This window comes from Macrosteles quadrilineatus, unplaced genomic scaffold, assembly GCF_028750875.1.
Source record: "Macrosteles quadrilineatus isolate MER2022 unplaced genomic scaffold, UCM_ALF_1.0 Scaffold_1__1_contigs__length_201487025, whole genome shotgun sequence".
In the NCBI taxonomy this organism is placed as follows: Eukaryota; Metazoa; Arthropoda; class Insecta; order Hemiptera; family Cicadellidae; genus Macrosteles; species Macrosteles quadrilineatus.
In genome coordinates this window covers 100,210,183-100,225,706 of record NW_026542594.1, presented here as the reverse complement: position 1 = coordinate 100,225,706, position 15,524 = coordinate 100,210,183, and the positions used below count along the sequence as shown (strand labels likewise).

The 15,524-nt window shown below is 35.1% G+C and overlaps 1 protein-coding gene across 1 annotated transcript; it reads left to right on the top strand.

The window, feature by feature from the left end:
• Positions 1-12: 12 nt before the first annotated feature.
• On the top strand, positions 13-12,669 carry LOC128982756 (mediator of RNA polymerase II transcription subunit 19-like). Its single transcript, XM_054401714.1, has 5 exons — positions 13-379; positions 3,807-3,963; positions 6,187-6,286; positions 8,006-8,297; positions 12,504-12,669. The coding sequence occupies exons 1-4, from the start codon at positions 193-195 to the stop codon at positions 8,288-8,290; spliced, it is 729 nt and encodes a 242-aa protein (XP_054257689.1). The 5' UTR covers positions 13-192; the 3' UTR covers positions 8,291-8,297; positions 12,504-12,669.
• Positions 12,670-15,524: the final 2,855 nt, after the last annotated feature.

Sequence of the window (15,524 nt, the reverse complement as noted above, 5' to 3'; positions counted from 1 at the left end):
CGTGTACGATGTCGTACTAATTTTGTTGTTTTGTCGCTGTTGCTGTGTCTTAGAAGATTAGTTATCTCGAAAAGCTGTATTTTTGAAATGGTGATTTGCCAATTTTATTTGCGTGTTATTGAACACATTATTTGTTCTATGTTGTCCTGAATCAGATTTTTCTACTTGAAGTCCGAGAAATGATGATTCAAGATGATGATGATGGGTGATCAGTTTCGAAAAGTGGACCAATATTCACCTAAATCATCACCTAGAGGGGCTAGGTCCCCTGTTGTTTCACGTCAAGATTCTACAGGAACTCTCAAAACGACGATCTCACTCGGGAAAAACCCCTCTATCGTCCATAGTGGACCCTTCTACTTAATGAAAGAGCCTCCAGGTAAGCTAGGCCTATCCTAGGCTATTTTTGACCAATAGGCCTATACAAAGTAATTTTTGTACCCTAGGCTACTTAACTTTATTTTTTCAAGGAACAATAAGTTTTATTAATTAGCCTATAAACCCCTGTACAACACATGCATTTGATGAAAGTCAATCAAGCCTAGGCCTAAGTAGGCTAGGCCTATAGGAGTTAAAATTTACACAGAGGATACGCGTCCGGTAACCGGATGTGGTTTATGCGTCCGGCAGTGACGTCACTGGGTTGTGGGGGCCTGGAACGCCATTACCACAACGATACGACGTGTAGGCCTAGGCCTACAGCCATCGGTGTTCGTGGTGTAAGTGGATAGAGTGCTTGGTTGATATGCAAGAGGTAACTTATCTGGTTTGAATCCCATCGGTAACCTTAACTTTTAGTCAAAGATTTCATTTTGAATGCCATTTCTTCTTAACTGTAGGCCTACATCTTTTGTTAGAATTTTTGGCATTTACAATTTTATTTTATGAACAGAATTTAACCTTCATTCGATTTTGTTGTATAGGCCTATGTTGAATTTAATATTAAGTAAGTAGGCCTCTAGTTGAAATTGTAGCAGCTGATTATTATTATTGTTTATGTTTGTGGTTGCTAGGGTTGTGAATCATTCTAAAAAGCCAATAGCCTACATATTAGTTTTACAGTACTGAAGTTTTTACAATTATTTCTTAAATAGTTAACATGGTGTAAGAATAACTTGTGAGAATGGATTGTAAACCTGCACCTCTTGATTTGAGCAACCTCAGCCAAGGAAGATTGGGGGTAACTTAGACTTCCGTAGGCCTATCTGTTGGCACAAGCAACCGAATGAAAATGACGTACCTATATATCGATTATTTGATATATCGTTGGTTAGTTAGGTACAATGTTAACCTAACCTGACTAACCAAACGATATATCAAATAATCGAAATTTCCATTCGGTTGTTTGTGCCAACAGATAGGTACGTAAGTCTACCCAAGAATGGAGAGTATTTAAGAAGCATATGGGAAAACTACATGTTACTAGCATAGGCTGGAGCAGTAGGCCTACATATGTGGCACTAGGCTAAGTACACCAAGACTCAAACTGGCTATGTTTAAGTAACACATTGGTAGGTGGGCCTTAAATTGATTGAAAAACTTAAAGATAGGCCTACCAACAATACAAATCTTGCTGGTATCATGGAAGCATTGGATTCATATTTTGTAGGAACGACAAATCCCTTATATGAAAGGTTTTTTGTTTAACAAAAGAATCCCACACAATAATGAAAATATAAAGGATTTTCTAGGAAGGTTGAAAGAAGGAGCTAAACGTTGCGGTATTGATGGTTTGTCAACTAGACTCAGGAGCTACATGCAATGTTATGAGTATCACTGATTTATGAAGACTGTTGGATACTGATAACTTAAGCCTGTTTTGAACAAAAGTGTGGTCACTCTATCATTCTATGGAGGAATGTCACAAAAATCATTAGGAAATATTGTCTTGAGAGCTAAATTTAATAAACGGTTCTATGATTTGAGATTTGAAGTACAGTAATGGAAAGAAAAAAAAATCCGTTACTTGAGGCAAGTGATTGTTTGAGAATGGGTTTGATTACCATCGATGATGAGGTGTTTCAAGCGTTAGCAACCACACAAGTCCAAACAAATGATTTATTTAGTAAATATCCTGATGTTTTTGAAGGGCTTGGATGTCTTGAAGGTTCAATACAAAATAAAAGTTGATCAAAATGTTCAGCCTTCAGTTGCTGCTCCTAGACGTCACCCTCTTGCTCTGAAAGATGAAATAAATACAGAGCTATGCAGACTTGAGTCTTTTGGAGTAATTAAAAAGGTCACAGAACCTACTGATTGGGTTAGAGTATGGTGGTCGTAAAGAAACCTAATACAAAAAGACTATGCATAGACCCTTTCTACATAAACAAAGCTATCAAGAGATCTCACTATCAAACACCTACTGTTGAAGAGATCATGCCACAATTAGAAGGATCAAAATTCTTTAGTATTCTTGATCCAAACGATGGATTTTGGCTTGTCAAACTTACAGAGGAAGCGAGCAAACTCATAACATTTTGGTCTCTTAAAGGAAGATTTCGCTGGACACGACTACCCGTTGGTATATCTACTGCCCCTGAGGAGTCCCAAAGAAGAATTCATGAAAATCTTGAAGGGTTGAATGGCATTGTTGCAATTGCTGATGATGTGACTGGTTTTTGGCAAAGGAGACACAATTGAAGATGCAAAGTTCAATCATGACAAGAACCTTCAAGCATTACTGGAAAGAGCTCGACAGCGAGGAATAAAATTCAACAAAGACAAATGCAAAATTGGAGCCGACAAAGTTACATACTTGGGATATCTAATAACAACAGAGGGAGTTAAGCCTGATCCCAAGAAAATAGAAGCGATCAGTAAACTCAAACCACCCACTTCTAAAGACGAAGTCAGGAGATTTTTGGGATACATAACGTACCTGTCAAAATTCTTACCCAAACTCTCAGAGATAACGGCACCAATTAGAGATTTACTTAAGGATGACTGCAAATGGGTCTGGGACTCACCTCAAGAACAGGCATTCCATAAATTGTTAAGAATGGTTCAAGGAGCCCCTACCTTAGCATTTTTTGATGAAAAACGGAGTTGCTTGATTCAATGTGATGCGAGCCAATATGGACTGGGTGCTTGTCTAATGCAAGAAGGTAAACCTGTAGCTTACGCGTCCAGGCCATTGACAGACACAGAGACATCATACGTGCAGATTGAAAAGGAATGTTTGGCGATTGTATTTGGACTTCAGCGTTTTGAACAATTTATTCATGGAAGGAATGATGTTCTTTTAGAAACAGACCACAAACCACTGGAGTCAATATGTAAGAAGCAGATTGTTCCTGCCCCAAGACGATTACAAAGAATGCTACTGAGACTTCAGAGATACAATTTCAATGTTATTTACAGACCTGGAAAATCCACTGTAATAGCAGACTACTTATCAAGAGCACCTTAGTTAACTTAGTTACTAAAATAATTCTTTACCAGGTGCATTTGTCTGAACTGCTTATATTTATTTATTTATTTTATTGTCTGGAAACCTTTAAACCAAATTGTCTTGCATGCTGTAGGCCTAGTCATATATTTACATTATATTTTGACAAAATCTATTGTAACTAATATTATTTAATGATGAATGAAGATTTGATTTGAAAGCCTGGGTAGCCGAGTGTAGGACCCAGACCTAAGCTTAAACGCATTTCCTGAAGTGTGAAATTATGTAAAAATTTAGCACCATTTGTGCTATAACAGTCTTATTCCTGTTAACTTAGTAGGTATCTGATTACTTTGGACTAACAGATTGTCTCTTGTAAATTTGTAATGTTTAACAGCCTTTATTTTTTTTGTTTCAGCTGAAAGTGAATTAACGGGGGCTGTAAATTTGATGGCCTGTTATGGCCTTGAACATACATATAGTAAATTTAGTGGCAAGAAAGTAAAAGAACAACTTTCATCATTCCTTCCAAATCTTCCCGGAATCATAGATACACCAGGTCATCAGGATAACAGGTAATACTTGATGATTCATTTTATTAGTAGGTAAATTTAAAAAATTAAATTGTAACGATAAAGACCAATACAAGTTTAAAATAGTCCACTCTTCTATTATTTCTGTCTACATTTATTTCTTATGATTCAGTAGAACAACTCATATCTGACCATGAAGGGTAAGGTTGAATATAGGTAGGAGCAACAAACTTTTTTTACTAGTAAGAAAGTTAATTTATTTCACAAAAAACTATATAGGTACAAGTAGGCCTAACTATGAATACATTACCTAATTATGAAATAATCTTTAGCAAAAAATGTGAGTAATATACTACACTGTACATTATGTACTTAAAGAAGTATTCATTGAATATGATCAATTATTACTGTACTGTAAGCCTACTGCAATGCATATACATCACAATGTCATAATTTCATCGTGATGATTTCCTGTGGTAATGGAAAATCATCATCGCCGCCTTTGGTCACGGAAAATACCCACGGTCAAGCCAAATCATCGTATTCCATGGTCGCGGTAAAATCCTGGAAGTCTATCGGGATTGTTTTTCTCATTACTTCAGGCTAGACCTAGGGGCTGCGGTATTTTCACTTAGATCAAATCCATTGGTGATTTGGCAGGATTTGAACTCGGGAACCAAAGTCCCGCGCTCCAACCACTAGACCAGCTCGCACTCCAATATGGGTAGACATTAGTTATATGTTGGAGGATGTTTTTTGCAAGAGGTTTGGCGTGGCAAGCTGAGCTGAGGACTTAGACAGTTACGCCAAATCGCAAAAAAGTGCTGTTGTTGGACTGAAGCAAACAGTGAAAGACAGGTTCGCACAATCTAGGTCGTCGCGCCATGTAGCTGTGTGGCGCTAAGCGTTACCAAGTCCTGGATAAGTCCATGGTAAAGATATATTATTCTCCGTGCTTGCTGTCAAACTCTGATAATCTCCTGTGGCCATTTAATCATCATCGTTTCCATCTCTAATCGCAGCAATATCCTGCGATTACAAGATATTGCAAACGTCTATGGTGCCAAGTAGAATTCATCGTCTCCGGGCTTTCACAAAAAAATATTGAACATTTCCCACAGTCACGGAAATAAGCTATTATTATAGTCTTCCACGACCATTGGAACTTTATCGTTCTAATTCGCGATAACGATAAAAGCTGGAGTTATTTTAATCCGCGATCTTTGCAGACGAGTTTTGCAATCGCAATTACTTTGTGATAGTCTCGATTTACTCACTAACATTCTATTTCTTGAGCTTGTAGACTCGGCTTGAAAATTAAGCCTCTCGCACATCTCCATAGTTAACTTATTTAAAGTTTTTAATAGGACCTATGGTCGGATATCCCAAGGATTCGGTTATGCTGAGGTCGGATATGAGGGTTCTACTGTATTAACTGCTGACTGCTATTCATTATTTTGACATAATTTTGCCTACAATTTCAGAAATCATATTGGAATAAACCATTTTTTTATTAATTTATGGTAGTGGAGGGGGCTTGTTGTCATGCAGCTTTCTTATAAACATAATCTCATCAGTTATCTCTAGGTACTTGTTCAGAGTTATCAGCTTATGTCTTTTACAATAATCACCAGATCAGCAACCAAGAAATAACATAGGCTATAGCAATGTAGCATGGGAATGGAAGGAAGCAGCGTGTGGTCACTTTTAGACCCTTGGATCAAAATTACTATTTATATTTAAAAGGCAATATGCAAGTAGGATTTTAGCCAGAGTTAATACATTTTTTTAAAACTACTGCTGCAACAAACTCAACAGAGATAATGTTTTAATGCCAGTCCATATTATTGTTTGGCCGCTGCACTACACCAGCTGTGCCTCTAGGATTCCGTGATGTACTGGCTTTCAACGTTTGTATCTTTGGTGTAGTCATCAATTTTTCTGTACAGGAACGTTAACCATTGTCGTAAAAGATACGGGTGGCTTACCAATATATATGCCCCCTAACTTACTTTATTTTTGACTAAAATACCTTCTAGCTACATGTCCTAACCTAACCTTGTATATTACATTCTAATGTTTCCTGAAAGGGACACTAGCAACCCTCACACCCCCAGGACCTCCCCCACCCCCCATGTATAAACACATTTGACTGCTAATTGGATGGCACCCTTTCAACAATAGATTTTTCAGCCCTGAATGCCAATATCCTTCCACTGAGTTAGTGTTATATAGGCTATTTAATATTATAATAATTGGTTGCAGCTCCCTGAGGTCAGTGATAGAAAAGCCACCAATCGGAGGCAAGGAACTTCTACCTCTGACAAGTGTACAGCTTGCAGGCTTCCGACTTCACCCTGGACCTGTGAGTTCTTGTCCCATCTACCCCTTGTACATTTCCTATGTAGGTGATATAATAACTGGTACCAACAAATGGAACATGCAAAAGAGTTTACTCCCACTCCTAGTAGAACCTTTACCCCGAAGCCATAAATCTGCAATGACCAGTTATCAGACCTGTTACGTTCCAAGATTATGCTTGCTGAGCTTTATGACAGCTTTACAATATTGATAGTAACATCGAGTAATTAGCTCGTCTTAATCCAGTTTTAACCTCAGGGCATATTACCTGACCAAAAGGTGATTTTACATTCACCTTTTTGTTCAATCTAATTAAGAGTTCTAGGAGGCTAGTGGCCATCTTAGATAATTTCAAACAGCTGCCGAAAAGTTAATTATCATTCAAAAATAGCTTTTCAAACCCCAAAGTGATTATAATGTAAATACCTAGTATACCGTGAAATTAGAAATTTTGTTTGTTGTTTTGAATGTATTTCCAAGGTAGTCCATGGAAGCCAACGGCTATCTTGGATTTGCCCAACAGCAATGTTAATTTTGTTATTTTCAAACAGCCGCTGAAGAGTTATTTACCACCCAAATTAGTTTTTTAAGTACCAAAGTGTTTGCAATTTAAATATCTGGTAGACTATACTGTGAGATTAGAAATTTTTTTTGTAGTTTTATAGCGAATTTACCATGTAGGGAATAACATATCACCGTAGTTCTCATGGTGAGACTTAGACCCGGGACTGATTTACTTTTTCGTTTTGAGGTCCCAAGAGGCCAAAAAACACCATCCGTTCAAATTCATATGTATGTGTGTCCGTTAGCGCGATAACTCGAGCAAAAATGATCCTGTTTTGATGAAATTTAGTACAAACTAGTAATCCTGCGTTTGTTCGAACAAATTTGCGAACCAGCATAATCAGGCTAAAGGAACGGGTTTATGAGTTAAAAATTGATTTTCCCCATTTTTCTTCTAAAAACACAAAATTCCATAAATTCTATCCAAACCATTTTGTAGAGCATAAAAACAGAAATAATTTTGTATTTGTTGTAAGCGTTGTTGTATGCCCAACGATTACGGAGATTATTAAAAAAAATTTTAAATTTAAAATTCCCATGTTATTCTTATAGAGAATAAATAAACTGTTGTAGTTTACTTGTTTATGCATATATCTTAACCAAATTTGTAAATTTTGTTTATTTCATACCTACTAAGCTATCAACATTACAAAAAAAAAAAACACACACCTCAATAGCGTTCCTATAGCAGCAAACCCTAAGTACTCACTAAAAATTAATGTTATTTAGATAGAAAATAAATCTGACAATTTTTAGGAAATATTTTATTAGAAATCCAGCCAGGTAAATGGAAATTTGCTTAGTCTGCAGGTTTGCTGCGGCGGGGGTTTATGTAGATTGTTTTATGAGTTAGAACGTCTAGGTTCCAAGGACTCTAAGACGCCATAGTAACGAGTAGGAAGCCCATAGATTGCAAATGGAATCGTATGTGACTTGTGAGCACTTTTAGAGCACTGACTTAACATAATCAATGTAACAGGCAGCTATATAGTGTTTGATGGGTTTTCTTTAGAAATATGAAGGTCACACGAAAAACTCTTATTTTAAATTCATATTTGAAAGCATAGCCTCAAACCCATTGCTTTTTTCCATCACTTTATGTCCATCTAAGCATATTGTACTTTATTTCATTGCTAATAAAGGCATTCATGCATTACAGCTTCCAGAACAGTATCGCTATGTTAGCCAGGCACCTGTCAAGAAACATAGATACAAACATAAAAAACACAAGCACAAAGCTGGTGAGGTGGGGGTGGTGGGGGGAGAGACTGTTGTGGGAGATGGGACAGGTGAATCCCACGAGAAGAAGCATAAGAAACAGAAAAGACATGACGAGGAGAAAGAAAGAAAGAAAAGAAAAAAGGAGAAAAAGAGAAAAAAACAGAAACACAGTCCCGAGCACACCGGTGGAGGAATGACTCCAAGTCAACATGCCAATGGTTGAGTTAACTGTAAGTAGGCCTTTTGTAGATTATGTCACAAAATAACTACAATTAACAACTATTGAGATCTTTACAAGTCAAGAAAACAATACTTCTACATCCATTAGGGAATCATCCATTACAGCCTAATCTCTCTCTAAAACAGTAATATTTATTAATTTAACCCTTTCTGTGTTAGATATTTTTTTTATTTTTCTGAAAAATTCTGGTATTTTTTCATGTAATATCTGTAAAGTGCTAGGGTGAAAGTGGCGATTTGTAGTGTTTTGTGAAAAATTCTACAACTTGCCTAATTTTCAAGGTATACTAACTTGAAACCTGTTTTGTTTTGTAACTAATAAAATTCTCCAAATAAAAAATATACCAATATTAGGGATGGACGAGATTGAATTTTCCATTCGAGACGAGACAGGATTTTTTATTTCTCATAAACTTTTGAGACGGGATTTTGCTTCTCATACATAACAGGAAATGCAAGTTCGACATTTTAAGCTAATTTTGTAACATTGTTAAATACCTACTAATTTATAACAGATGGTTAGTTAAATACAAAAATAATAATAAGCAAGAATCTCAAATATTTTATCAAAAAACGTCAGTAAGAAATAAAATTAATTAGTCCTACCTTACTAAAAATAACTCTAACGCATAGGAAACATGGTAATATCCACTTAGGATAAGATATAGTTCAACTTTGAAAAATACAAAATTTATCAGTCTGAAACATCAGTCTTACTAGTTAAGTAGACTATTATTAGGCCTAACAATTGTTCAGTCTTGTGTTTATTTTTAGAATGATTTTGGAGTGACCTGTTTTGACTATGTTTAAAGAAGTAAAACATATCTCACACTGCTTACACTTAACAAAACTTCTCACCCTATGCAAAGTAAAAACAAATATATAAAACAATTAAAGCTATATTTATTTACATGTAAAGAATTATTTAAATAAAAACGGCATCGCAAAGGAAACGCATCAACAACGCGCTCCTGTATTGCGGGTATTGCATTGACTTTCTGCAGGCGTTTTTAATATATATTTTTTTTCTCGTCTTAAAAAATCTTGACCAAAATTAAATATCGAGATTTAAAATTTCCCGAAAATTTCTCCAAATTTTGAGACCCTTCCATATCTAATAAATATGGATTAAAATATTTCAAGAGTGTACACACAAGTACATATTCTTATATATACATATTTTTTTATTATTTTTTATTAAAAGTATATATTGCTACAAATAAATCCTAAAAATTTCATGCAAATAGCTTTATTTATAAAAATTATAAAAATAAATTTTAGAAAACTTACCAAAATGTTGATTTGCGCAGTTATGAGAAACGTACTTCGAACACTTTGCAAAATGCATTAGGCAGGCCTAGTCTTGAATATACTATTACTATTAGTCTTATGCATTAGGTAGTCTTTTGAATATACTATTTACGCTATGTACTTGTTGTCTTTTTTTACAAACGAGCATGATTTACAAAACATTCTGGGGGTACGGTCGCCCCACACCACACACACACTGTCCTGGATCGCCGCCTTTTCCCTTCAGGATGGTTTTCATATGAGCACAATTTGCACTCTCTTTCCTTACCATCAGGAATTTTTCTCAGTCCATAGCCCAAATTTTGAGCAACTTCAACACTATCCCCACCCCCTCCTACCTCCACTGGGACACTTTTTGTAGCCAACCATTCTTTTGATAAATAATTATTTCCCTCTTAAAGTCAGCCCTTTCCAGATATTTTCCAGGTGTATTTAACGTATAAAGAATGTATGAATTCAGAACCATTCTGCCAATTACATTAAGTAGGCTATAACCTTTTTTGCGTGTTTCATTGGTCTTCTTTCGTCAAGATAAACGTACAACATCTGATCGGTTCAATCTATCCCCACCATTCCCCGATTATACTTAAATTGTATTTTTGTTTTTTTTCGTTAGCAATTCTTGGCCAGATCTTCTTTTCTCAGAGTACCAGTGAGGAAGGTTTTATTGCTGTATAATGTTCTAGCTAGGGCAATGGAGGTAAAAAAAAAATTGTCAAGGAACATGTGATGGGCTTTGTTTAGACATCCTACCATTTCTAACTGTTTCATCACAACTGAGCTGGCCAACCCAGTCTCCATAATTCATTCATTGTTATCGGATCGTTGAGCCCCTTTATAGCAATAAAACTATAACTGTATAGAACTGTACGCAATATCGAGTCACACAAGACCCAGAGTTTAATACCCCATTTATGATGTTTCTTTGCAGGCATGTACTGAGTCAAGGCGACTTGTTTTTTCGTCCCAACTAGAGATTCATCAACCGATAATGCTTTGCTTGGATAGTAATAAAATTTAAACAATCTATTTGCATGATCTATAATGGGTTGAAATCGTCCGCAAGGGTCATATCCCGGCTCTCGTGTTTAGGTTGAGTGTCGACATCTATGAGGAGGAAAAATTTCAAAATCGCCTGAAAACAGTCTCTTGCCATCATTTTTGCAAAATACGGTGTCTCCAAACTAAAATGAGTGTCCCAATAGCTTTTTATGCTCGGTTTTCTAATCATCCCCATATTTAGAATGATGGCAAGAAACGCTTTCATTTCTGCCACATTTACATCCACCCATTCCCACGGAGCTTACGGGCATATCGATTGGTGTTATGTATTTACAAACATTTTGTATTAAAGAGGTTGTTATGAACAAGTTAAAGTAACTAATAGGTTTAAGTTTGGTGGCGGGCAATGCTTAGGCCCACTATTCTCTAAAAATTGGAATTCATGGTCAGGAGGATGGTCATTACCCTCTTTGACCTCATCCCAGCTGCTGCTGTCTTCTGCTACATTTTGTGTACGTGCTACATTTGGTCTGACAGCCCTAGCTCCTCTACCTCTATTGCCTCTGCTCCTACCACTCTACCATGTCTATAAGTACTAGCACCACCTCTAGGTACAGCCCTAGGTGTAGGCCTAGTTGGTGCAGGGTCATCTGCCTCTGAGTCAGATGTCTCATAGTTGGGTGTTTGCCTAGATCTTTGTAACAAAGGTAGCCGTTTACCTCGTTGTGGAATTCCTGACGATGTACTAGGTTGATCAGGCTTGAAAGTTGGATCCTCATCCGTATCATCAACTAATTCACTATCACTATTCAGACTAGTAATATCATAACCTTCATTTTCACTGTCACACAAATCAATTTTCAGTCCGGATTCTCTAGCAAATTGTCCAATTGTGTGGCTAACTGGCGAGTTAGAACGGTTTTTGTCACCCATATTACTCCAAAATAGTTAACAACAATAACCGAATAAGCTGTAACAACACGCAACACAATATAAACACACAATACGCGATTGTAAGCAAAGCTTCTCATTGCTACTACGTTCCAAGCGGCACAGCGGCAGACGCTACTGTCACGTAGATTACGTCATCACTGCGGCACACACACTATATAACATCATGAGGTGTTGGTTTATCCTATTTAGCTAAATTATTTCCCTTCAATTTGCCGCATTCTGCATGAAAATATTACAATCAACATCAGAGATGTATGCATCATAGTAAAATCAGTTATATCAGATCTTAGCATTTTTCGGCAAAATTACGCCATCCGATATATCGGATCTTAGCACTTTTCTTGACAAAGTTGTGATCCGATATATCGGATCGTAGCACCGAAAGGGCTAAGTACTTTTAACAAATGTACAGTTAGTTTAAATAAAATGCTACAGTATAAAGATAAATAGTTCAATGAACAATTAATTATCCAGTTAAATAAACAATAAAAATGTAAATGTTAGAAAGTCTGGCAGATTGTACAATTTGAATTTGGCAGTTGAAGTGATGATGATTAATGGTAGTAATGGACTTATGGGGGAATAAATGAGCCAACCAATGAATTTATCTAACTTATTTAACAAAATACTTCTCTGGTAAAGGGAGTGACTATAATTCACTAAGTTGGATACGGTGGCAAAAACATTTAAATAGTAAGCAAACATCACTAGATTTCAACTAGTAGATTCTTCTACTAGTTTAAAGATTTTAATATCCAGGCCTATCAGATGACACTATAGGCCTATTTCAAATATAAAAATATTTTAGTTAACAAAATGTTCATTAAATAACTGTTTACTATTCATATGTTTGTTTTCTTGTTATTGTTATAATGTATGAAAAAGTTTTCTTTTAGATATTCACTCATAGTCTTTTGATTCTGTTTTAGGTTCGGTATGTGTGGACCTTTGTGATACTCGATGCCTTCCTGTGAGCCACAATGTTCACTTGGCATGAAGCTGTTGTAATTATGTAATTACACCTTAAATTATTGCTATGTAACTTTTACTGTTGATACCTACATATATACATACCTGAAATATATACTAAAATAACTCAAATCTTATCTTATTCAAGGCCTCTAAAAATTAGCAATAGAATTTTCCCAACAACTCCAAAGGGCTTATAGGATACATACCTTATTGCATTTTAGTAACTCAATATACCTGTAACAAACTTTTGAGGTTTTGCTGTCCTCTAATTAAATTGTATAGGTACCAAAATCCAAAATTACCAAAAGTTTATTAAAAAAAAAATAATGTTGCCCAAATTATAAATACAGTAGGTTTTATTGCAAACAAGTGTAAGTGTAATTAGTGTAAATAATCTAGACCACTGATTTAGCCAACCGTCCATGAATGGTGAAGAAAGTATACAGTGGCTTGGTTTAAAATTGTAGTTTCCAGAACTCGTAAGTGCAGTAAAAGGTAGACAAAGCTCTGTTAAATTACATATAGGCTGTATAATGTTACGCAATTACATTACTGAATATTGAAATTGTGTTAAACATTCTTGTTAATTTTACTGTGAATACTTCTAGAGTATGAGTATATCAATTCTATTTTGTATTGATTACAAAACAATTTATTTGATTTAACTTATGGAGTTCTCTGTATTTCAGTTTAGGATGTAGAATCTACTTGCATTTCAATTTGTTTTTATATTTTGTAATACATTCATTATGTATGTATAGTCCATAGTTTTTTTATTTAGGTTAAATACAATCGATCAATTTTTTTATTTTTAAAGTCAAGAGTACTTGGCCTAAATAGAGGGAAATACGAAATACTTTATCGAAATGCAAAATATGTACCGGTACTTACGACTCTCATGCGTAAGAAAACATGATTTAGACATGTCACCTCCAAAATGGCATTTTCTTTGGCATAATGCCTTTTAAAAAAACAAGTACATCTTCCAACAACATGTGGTTTGCAGGCAATGGCATCTGATGGGGGATAGATTACACAGACTTGCATACTATGCTGTTAGCTTTCTCTGGTCCAGTTCTTTGAAGTGATAAACCAGCATACCCTTGTTTACAGAAATATGTTAACTAATTTTGTAAACTGACCAGGGAACAATTTTTCCTAGCGGTGTGCAGTGTTGGGAAGTAGCGCGCTACAAGTAGCAACGCTACAGTAGCGCGCTACTTTTTTGACAGCTACGCTACTTTTAAAATTTTGTATCTAGCTGTAGCTAGCTACATTTTTAAAGTAGTTGTAGCGGAATTTTAGCTACTTTTCTCGCTACATTATCATTGATTGAGATAGTTATTTTTATCACAACCTTACGTGAAACAACCTTTTTCATACTGAGATTTTCAAGAAAATTAGGCCTACTTTCTTGGCTTCATACAGCTGGTCACAGTCGTTTCATTACCTATTACAACGTTGCGTGGACATGGAGACCAGTAGCTGAGTGTTATCCACATTTTTGGCTCTCATTTCCTTCATTTGCTACTCTATGATTACTGTCAGATAAAATCGCTAGTTGCAGATGACGTTTAAACGTTACCGGTGACAAGAGAAGCTATTGAATGCTTGCAAGTGATTGACAGGGAAATTAGTAATCAATTTAGTTTAAACTTAGGTTTTAATGAAAAAAAAAATAATGAGAAAGCTGGTCTATCAACCTTTGCTTCAGCTGTTGATTGTGGTTCATCATCACAAGCCCTTCCTTGGTTAGATTACAAAGATAAAGGTTTACTAAATGAACGAAGAGGAAATTTCCTGATGAGATTTAAGATATGCCTAGAATACATAATAATTGTAACAAAAAAATCTCCATATAACATGAAATTTGCATTGAAAAAGTAGCATACAGTAGTTTGCTCCTGCTAACAGCTCTTGTCAAGGACTATTCCTAGGCTATATGCTATTGGATTAATACGAATACCAAATTCAATTAATAGGAATATATCTGTTTAGTGCTTGTAAGAATAAGCCTACTATAGCCAACTTGTTACATAGCCAAGTAGGCCTACATGTTATTTTTACTTAACAATTTTCAAAATGTTTAAATTAAAAGCCGATTTCAGGATGAGTTGCTAAATACTGTTTTCCACACCAACATTTGTTGAAGCACAATTTGACCTATGCATAATGACAAAGGACGATTTCTTGACATTGAAAAGTGTTATTCATAGAACAAGTAACATATTACTATGGTTAAAAGTTACAGTTATGTTGTTTTTAACATTAATAACGAAAGGCAATAAACTCCAATTTCAGTAGGCTAGGCTCTGTAACACAAAAAAGTATTTTTAAATAATCGTTTTACAGTTTTATTGTTTTTAATAGTTGATTAAGTACTTCTATAAATGAATTTATATCAAAGAAATAAAATGGGCCTTACAAATATAGTTTGGTTGTATGTCCTTTGAACGTAATGAAATGTACATATAAGATGCTCAAAAATAATACAATATTTAAAAATAAGTACTAAATATGATGGAACACCCAACTAACTTATATTGGTTCTGTTGTTGTAATGTTATCTTTATACAGGGTGTTTCAGAATTAGTGTCGAATATTTTAGGGTATTATTCCTGGGTAAGAAACATATCCAAATATCATATTTAAACAGTCCGGAAGTCTTTATTTACTCAAACAGCCGCCATTTTGTTTTTTTCCTTTAATATTTTTTTAAGAGAATGGTTAAACATACAAAATTGAAACTTTGCAAAAACATTTCTGACTACTAGACAAAGCTACAAAAAAATTATGAAAATTTTCCAAATACACAAAACAAAATGGCGGCCATTAAAAATTTTGTTTCTTAAATAACTCAAAAACCGTAGATTTTATGAAAATTTTACTAGAATAACTTTTTTTATGTAATTTTATTACAAATCGATTGACACCTTAATTTTTACAATTGGATATATATTAACTGAGATATGGCAGTT

Coding starts and splice junctions, on each gene's coding strand:
- LOC128982756 (XM_054401714.1), top strand. CDS start 193: ATGATGATGATGGGTGATCAGTTTCGAAAAGTGGACCAATATTCACCT. Junction 380..3,806: donor CTTAATGAAAGAGCCTCCAG/GTAAGCTAGGCC, acceptor TTTTTGTTTCAG/CTGAAAGTGAATTAACGGGG. Junction 3,964..6,186: donor CCAGGTCATCAGGATAACAG/GTAATACTTGAT, acceptor AATTGGTTGCAG/CTCCCTGAGGTCAGTGATAG.